At 50.4% G+C, this 8577-nt stretch overlaps 1 protein-coding gene across 1 annotated transcript; it reads left to right on the top strand.

Moving 5' to 3' along the window:
• Window positions 1–5039: 5039 nt before the first annotated feature.
• Window positions 5040–5855, top strand: LOC127307160 (norbelladine synthase). Its single transcript, XM_051337865.2, has 2 exons — window positions 5040–5283; window positions 5372–5855. Exons 1-2 carry the CDS (start codon window positions 5103–5105, stop codon window positions 5668–5670), a joined length of 480 nt encoding a protein of 159 aa, XP_051193825.1. The 5' UTR covers window positions 5040–5102; the 3' UTR covers window positions 5671–5855.
• Window positions 5856–8577: the final 2722 nt, after the last annotated feature.

Genomic DNA, 8577 nt, shown 5'->3' with positions numbered 1-8577 from the left:
TTACCATAGTATAAATGCTTCTACATCCTCTAGTTATTGTGCGTCTAACAATGTGGAGGAAACCGAAAAATTAATATAATGGTATTGACAAGGTCATGTATGGAGCTTCAAGTAGCTCTTCATGATTCTAAATAATAGTGTGGTTCTTGATAATTTTTTCTTAAAATTTGAAAAACTCAATTAATATGAACCGGAGGGAGTAACAAACATGTCGAAAGGAAAGCAGAATAAGTGGAGGAAAGAAACGTGGAGATGGTGCGAGAAGAACGCATGAAAACTTCAGAAGGACACGTATAGCCGATTCAGAAATTACGTGTCACAACACCGACTAAAACCGCTGAAACAATGGAACGATATAACCAATGACCTGCAAAATCCACGCTTGCCGGTAGCCGGTAACTGAAACCTCCAAAAATAAAGGAAAGGCAAAGCCATTAATATAGAAACCAAACCAACCAGGTAGTAAATAGGAAACGTGGCAGCACACGTACGGATGGAAAGGCTGGAAATTAGCACATCAACAGTACCAAACGATGGAGAGAGCTAGAAATCAGCTAGATTTTATATAGTGTATAATAAGCTTTATTTATTGAAAGGGAGGTAATTAAGCATGTGCATGACCAGAAAAAATGCTCGCACCTGGTTGTTGCCGTAGCTGGCACAACATCTCGCAGCTCACATTTCCTCCAACTCCAAGTGAGATTCAGATGTAAATCCCCATAGTCTTTTAACATGATGTGAAGTAGGGTAACAAAAAAAAAATCCACGGTACCAAAATCAGGGATATAGGGCGCGTTTGGTAGCCTGTATGTCCCTTGGCTCGCATCGGCCCAGCTTTTTTTGGCCCGTTTGGTTACCTGGGCGAGGCCGTGTTCTTGCAGGAACCGCTTCTCAAAGAACCCTCGGGCTAGGCCCTGGTGGAACGCCCGGTTCGGCCATTTCTACCGAGCCACCCCCATCTCCGTAGAAGTGGAGAGCGCGACGTTCTCGCAGAGCCACCGCGGGAGATGGCGGGAGCTCGCGCGGGACGGCAAAATCTCGGCGGGATGAATTCAGTCACCACGCTTTAATTTTCACCACCGCAACAGGGGCGGCTCTCTCACCGGAAAATCCAAATCCCCCATTTCCCCCATTTCGAGCTCATCCGTCGTTGCCGATCTAGTGACTTGGCCGACTCTACCTCACCCGCACGGTCGGCGAGGCTTGCGGCGGCAACGGTGGCTGTCGCGGCGGCTACTGGCCGCGGATGGTCGTCTTCTTCCTCTGCATCGATGACTTCGGTTGTGGTAAGCTTTTGCAAACCCTAGCCTTAGATCTAGAACTTTTGGGTACACACGCGGTGTCTGAACGAATCCATTGTAGGACATTCCTTCGTCGCCGGTGGAGGTTGTGGAGGTTTTCCAGGTTCCATCTGACTACGACGGGGACCGTTCTCGCCGTTGACTCTTCCACTGGGATGGTGGTGCTGCCTACATCTTCGCCAGGGTCCCCTGCTTCCCCGACCTCGGTGCTGCGTGTGGCTCCTTTGACTGTAAGGCCGCTATTATTATCTCGTTGTTCATTGATGTGGTAGTGGTAGTTCATTGATCTGCTAGTGCTTAAGGATGTCCATGTGGTAGTGCTAGTTCTTTGATATGCTAGTGTTTGTCTTGTAGGCGATCGTACCTTTGGGCTCCCCTAATCTGTCTGTGCCTACTGTGAATGCTCAGCCATGTCTCATTGCAAGCAAACCAGCCATGGTTTGGAAACCTGAGCTATCAGAGTTTGTGCTGAACCGGTTGGTTCAGCTCGTTCGTAGCGGTGTCTGCTTCGACATGGGATTCAAGGAGCAGCATATGACGAAGGTAGCCGCGGATGTTCTTGCATTCGCCGGCGTACATGTCACCACTCTTCATCTGTACAACCACATCAGAAATTGGAAGACGAAGTGGAGCGTCATTATGAAGATGAAATCCGATCGCATTCTGGACTGGAGTGAAGATGGTTGCTGCTTCTACGGCGGTGATGAAGGGACGGCGGACGAGTACATCCAGGTACGAAGCCTCATTGAGTTCCTGCAAAGATCTGAAAGTATATATATGTAAATGTCGTCCGCACTAACAGTTGTTCCTTGTGGATTGCAGCGCTACCCGAAGCACCGTCAGTATGTCGGCACCCCGATCACGAACTACGCTCAGATGAAGACGATATTCACTCCCCGTTTTGTGTGCAAGGCGCAGCTGTTCCAGCCTAACTTGCTGGTCACGGCTATTGACTTTATTGCAGACAATGAAGCAGAGTATGTCGTCTACCGTAATCTGCAGCCACCGGAGAGGAGGAGCTAGCTTAGGATCTGGCTCCGCAACCAGTTTCCTGCTTACTGCTTCTGCTTCCTTCGTCATGATCCGCTGATTTTGGGAGGTGATCTTGTGTCCCTCCATTAGCTAGGACTTGCTACAACCTGATCCCCGGTCTGTAATGATGAATTTGTTCGAGGTGGTATATAGTAACCCCTCGTGTGATGAACCTTTGATGCATCACGGAGTAGTTGCTTCGTTCGTGATGCATCGCCCACTAAGTAGTTGCTGTGTATTACCAGCACCTTTTGTGATGAACTGAATCTGATGTGTGCTGTTATTCAGTACCGGGTAACCTCACCACTCTAAGTGAAGGGGTTACCACAACACTGAGCTATCTGCAATCAAACGTGCCGTGGGCTGCATGAGCAGAGAAGAAAATAATGTAAATGGGCAACTAAACGATAGGGCCTGTGTTCCTTCTCCAATGCGTAAAAGGCCTCACGGGCTACCAAATGACCCGACTTTCATGGCCCATGGCCCGTTCGCGACGCGCTGGTGAATCCATCCCGCTGGAGCAGTGAGCCACGATTTCGATGCAGGCAACCAAACGCGTCCATAATGTACCAAAACATGGAAAACGGGGCTCCCCCTCAAATCCCAAATTTTCATGTGTCTCATGTTGCAGTACAGGATATGGACGTCCGTGAGCAGATTTAGTCATGGTCTCCAAGATGACAGTAGCATGTTTCGCGTGCGTGTATGCTAGACACAAGTTGTGTACGTCTCAACATCTGTATACAACTGCTGAATACGACAGCAGGCACCCTGGTGTTGAAGATAGGCCGGAGATTCGTGGAGCCGGGAAATAACGAGGCTCAGCAAATAAGCAGCAGGAAGAGAAGGTACAACGACATCAGGCATCCCTGGTGTTGATGATACACCGGAGATTGGTTGAGCCGAGAAATAACTAGGCTCAACAAATAAGCAGCAGTGAGAGAAGGTACAACGACAGCAGGCATCCCTGGTGTTGAAGATAGACCGGAGATTGGTGGAGCCGAGAAATAACGAGGCTCAGCAAATAAGCAGCAGGGAGAGGCATCGCTAGTGTTGAAGATAGACCGATAATTGGTGGAGCCTAAAAATAACGAGGCTCAACAAATAAGCAGTAAGGAGAGAAGGTACAACGCGTAGCACAAAGCGGGATCCACCCACATGATCAAGCATGCGACCCTTGACAGCCTGAACTGCTCGTGCATTTGATGCGCGGACGGACGGCGGCCAAGGCAACCGATTCAGGAGCAGCATGGGTTGTCCCACGTCTAGCGCTCAATTTGACATCATGCTATTATGTAAAGTGGCGGTCCTACAATTTTATCATTGGGTATGCCGCACAAAAAAATGACGATGATTTTGATATGATGTATTTACTTATTTAATAAATAACTATTCAATTTGCATTGTTAAACAATATATGCTTACTTCGTCCCAAAATAATTTTCTCAACTTTTATATATGAAAGTAATGGAAGTATTTTAGTTAGAGATACATCCGTATTTAGAAACAATTGAGTATGTAAATACTAACTTCGAAAGTTGCAAAAAATTATCACAAAAATAGAGGGATGTAATATTTGCGGATTGGTACTTCACGAATGTTATATCAACGACTGGCATACTACAACATGCAGTGGTATGCAGGGTCACCACACCTCCCCAGGCGGCGCCTCCAAGAAGGTCACGGCGCAACAACGCGTCGCCGCCGCCCAATCAGCGAGATTTTGGACTTCCGTCCGGGAGATGGGGAAAATGTGAGTGGATGGGACCACAGCTAGGGTTTCCCCTGGCCCCGAGCAACCCAACAGTACCCACGAAGCACTAACAGGAGCCAGTGGGGGGAGAAGGAGCCAAGGACTGCCGATACTACCTCAGAAACTTACGTGAACCGGAGATCCACGCCGCAGACGCCGCCCGCCGCCGCCTCACCTCCCGAGTAGTCGAGGACGCCAGGCCGAGGCACCGACCACGATGCCCGCCGTAGGACATCGGGGGAAGACGAGCCAGCGCCCTCGCCGCTCGTCGACTAGACGCATCGGGGCCGCCCGACCCGAGGCAGTCCAGATGCAGCCCAGACCTAGGCCCGCTGGCCCAGATCTGGGCCCGCCGCCGCCACCCATGGCCACGGCCAAGCCGTCGCCGCGCAAGCCAGCCACTAGTCGTGCCGCCACCCGCCGGAGCTGCGTCTTCATCATGCCGTGGGCGAACCACCGCGCCGTCGCGCCAAACGTGGAGCACGGCGCCCCCGCTGACCGCGCCAGCCCGCGCCACCACAATCACGCGAGGGGGAGAAAGGTGCCCCGTAGGCGCCGGCGCCCCGGGGATTTGCCCGGCGACGCCCTTGGGCAGCGGCGAGGAAGGGAAGGAGGGAGGAGGGGCTGGGGTTGGGGTTACTAGGGTTCCGCCCTGCGCTCGCGGGAGCGGCAGTACAGCGGGAGTTGCAGTTGTCTTTGAGTTAATTTTGAGTGATTAGTCCTTAGTTTTTCTTTTAGCAGCCTGATGGTTCTCTGCCCGAATCTTCTGGGATAGGGACATGATATTGTAAATTACATCTCTACCTTCTATAGAAATACAGCACGCGTTCCCCGTGCTCTCCAAAAAAATGTTGTGGTGTATCACAAAAACGGCTATGAACAGCTCTTTTATTCACACTTGCAATAATCAGGTGTTACATTTCACAGATCTTGTCCTATATATGGGTGCTCCGAACCTATTGTTCAGAGCATCCTTGGCAAGCCACACACACTGACACACAGCTCACAGAAAAGCAATGAAGGGAAGTCTCTGCCACGAGCTCGAGACTGGCCTCCCTGCAGCCGATGTGTGGGAGGTCTATGGAAGCCTCCTCCTTGCCCAACTGATTCCACAGGTGCTTCCCACCATTGCCGCCAATGTTGAGGTTGCAGGAGATGGCGGGGTCGGAACAATCTTGCATGTCACCTTCTGTCCCGGTAAGATCTGAACTCAGGCACTTCATCTGATCTACCCTGCTCCAGGCTGCATGCTGATTAATTTCATGTTGGCGATTTATGTTACTAGGCATCCCGCTGACATATCAAAAGGAAAAGTTCATCAAGGTCGACCATGAGAACCTTGTCAAGGAGGCGGTCGTGGTGGAAGGAACCGTCCTGGATCTGGGATTTCTGAAGTACCTGATGCGGTTTGAGATCGTAGAGAGTGCTGACAAGACTTGCGTGATAAAGTCAACCCTGGAATACGAAGTTGCCGACGGTGATACAAAGACCGCATCCCTCGCCAGCACCGCTACTTTAGCTGGTCTGGCTGAGGCCATCACAAATCACCTCAAGGCGCAGAAGAGCGCTGAGAAAACTTCATAAGATCAAGCGTCCCACCAGATCTGTGTTCAAAATAAGCTCAATGCATTTCCTTTGTAATTTACTATTCACTGTGTTACTGCTTATATTGGAGATTTGGAGTATGATTATAAGCTGTTGTCGCTATTTTCATCATGGTAACGCGAATTTGAATGTATTTTTCTTAGAGTGAATTACACTTTTTACCATGTACTTGTGTATTTGTGACACATATTACACTGTTTGGTGAAACTTCTACCGAAATATCTCATTTAGGAGACATTGAACACGGTTTTAGGCTTTTAGCCCAACTTAGCATTTTTCTTGTCTTGGTTAGATAGGACCGGCACACTATGTCAATGTGGCGCGACAAAATGGTGAAAGATCGAAGGTCAGCATCGACGATCATGTCCAAACTTAATATCACCATTTGTTCCATTCCTTGTCATCATTCTGATAATTTTGAACCCCATTCATCACTTGACACCTTTCTCGGTGGACACAAATCAAAAAAATGAGGGTTCCAAGCTTCTAAAAGGGGTATTCTTGTATGATTGTATCTGTTGTTGCAATATACATTGATTTACCGCGAATCCGTGCAATAAAGTAATTTATCATACACAGAATTATACTTGTGTATGTTTAAATGCAAATAAGGCAAACTGAAATGTCGTCCGAATACAAACACGATCAGTGTCTTGCCCATGGTTACCTCGTGTTCCTGCTCCATGTAACAAAAGAGTTACATTTAACTCTTTTTTTCAATTACATGAGCATGCTGATCTCTGTGGTATTTGAGTTGAACGGTAATATAGAAGTAACAGTGTCAGTACTATCAATAGCTGCGGTAATATAGAAGAAATAGCGTCAGTGCCAGGCCAGTATAGCTCTGAAGACAAATAGCCAGAGTACAATCATGTGATGGGAGCCAGGGCCCAAGGACCAGGAGTACAGAAGTATCAACAATCCCATGTTACGGAGTGTTTTTAGTACGTTTCAAATATGAAAACCCACAGCTATCATGATAATTCCCTGATCTAGGATGTCACATGTCATTCATATCTATGTGGTTTGGCCCATATGGTATTACTTCGCTTCCGGACTTATTTTTCAAAAGTTTCATTCAAAAATGCTAACATCTTTCAAAAGAACCAGGCAACAAGAGTATGGCATACTTGACACTGTAGCATTTTTTATTATCCAAATATTTTAGCACACACAGTTTGATGGTACATCGACAATATGATAGCATAAGATACTCATAGCAGGCAGATGCTTACCAGTTACCAGGGCTCTTTCCTGGAACAAGAGAAAATGGATGCATTATGTAGGGTGAAACTGAAGCCGAGATCGTCCAAGTACGGAGCAGATTGACTACTCACGCAAACAGTCAGCATAACTAATGCTTCTGCATCACAGTGTGCAACAATCACTCTGTTTTGGTCCTTTTGGATGGACCTGGAGGTTTCTCCCGGTGATGCTTTGATCCATAGTGAAATAGTGATCAATCAATCGCATCATATCTGCCTATTTTCTATGGTCCTGCAATTTTCTTGGATCAAAACACTAGCGTGGGGGTAGGGGTGTGCGTGTGTGCGTTCATAGGGGTGAGTGTATGCGCGTGTATGTGAGCGTCTGCGTTTGTACTGTGTTTCTTAAAAAAAAAAAAAACACTAGCGTGGTCGCCCTCTTTTTGATTGTAGCTCTATTTCACAATTTGTCATTTGGCCCATTCTATAGTATCAGTGTGTAAGCATGATAACATAACATATCGAGTTCTAGGAGAGCCGCGAACAGGCCCGCGGCGGGTGAGCGCCGCCGCCGCCCAGATCTCCTCCGTTCGGCCTCCTCTGCTTCTTCTCCGACCAGATCCGAGCTCTCCGTCGCGTTCTCTCCCTCCTCCACCCTCCTCCCGTCAGCTCCATGGCGTCGGCGGGCTGAGCCCTTGAAGAGATGAAGGTCGGGCTACCTCGGACTCCTGCAAGTTGCCGTTCCGCCTGTGCGTCTGAGCCCGCCCCGGCGGCCTCGCCGGCTCCGCCTCTTGCCGCTCGCTTTCTCGCCGACGAGCTGGCCGCGGCTGCTCTCGCTCGCCGCAGGTCTGACCCGGCTGTTCAGGGAAGGATTGCTCGGCCTCGAGCTCGCGCCCGCCCTCGCCTCAGGCCTGCTGCGGCGACCCCGCACCCGAGCCCTGCAGTCGCGCCTGCAGCTGCCGTGATTGCAGCTGCCCATGCAGGTTCTGGTCTGGCCTGCCCCTCGGCCACCTCAACGGTGGATTCAGTCCTCCAAGCGCTGCGGGCGTCCATGCAGGCCCCTTGTGCTGCAACGCCGGCCGTCTCCGGAGGTGCTGTGTCTAGGTCGCCTCGTCCTCGCCATCGGTCTGGGATGGCGGCCGCTCCAACCGGCTCTCACCCTTTGGATGGGCTGCTCTGCGACCCTGCCGTGCTGGTCGAGGGCCTCGGGTCATTGTCGTTGCTGTCAGTTGCCTCGGGTGGTCCTGCCGAAGTGCCCCTTCCTGCAGGTGGTGCGATGCCGGCCTTGGGCTTGTCTTTGGACTCTGACGAGGACGACGATGACGATGAAGAGATGGCTCCGCGGTCGCCGTTGGCCTCCTCTGAAGGGGTTGTTTTCGGCTCGGTTCGCGACACCGCTGATGTGCGCCATGATGATGAGGAGCCAGCGGAGCCCTGCGGCAACATCCCTGTTGCTGTTGGCGCTCTTGGGGACGAGGATGACTGGGTGAAGGTGGGTCGAGGCGGTCGCCCTAGCCGCGAGCCATCGACTTCGCCTCGGAAGGAAGGCCTCGAGCGTAGTCTCGCTTTCAAGCGTTGGGCTCGTGGGAGATGCTTTCGGTGCCTTGAGCGTGGCCACCAGGTCAGCACATGTCGTGAGCCCTTCAGATGCATCCGATGTCGTCGTCCTGGTCACCGGGAG

The sequence above is a fragment of the Lolium perenne genome, chromosome 6 (assembly GCF_019359855.2).
Source record: "Lolium perenne isolate Kyuss_39 chromosome 6, Kyuss_2.0, whole genome shotgun sequence".
NCBI lineage: Eukaryota > Viridiplantae > Streptophyta > Magnoliopsida > Poales > Poaceae > Lolium > Lolium perenne.
Note: the sequence above shows the minus strand (reverse complement) of the source record. Positions and strands in the feature narration are given on the sequence as shown.

What these genes read in the sequence shown, in the direction of transcription:
- LOC127307160 (XM_051337865.2), top strand. Translation starts at nt 5,103, where the DNA reads ATGAAGGGAAGTCTCTGCCACGAGCTCGAGACTGGCCTCCCTGCAGCC. An exon ending in GCATGTCACCTTCTGTCCCG is followed by an intron (nt 5,284 to 5,371) that starts GTAAGATCTGAA and finishes TTATGTTACTAG; the next exon opens with GCATCCCGCTGACATATCAA.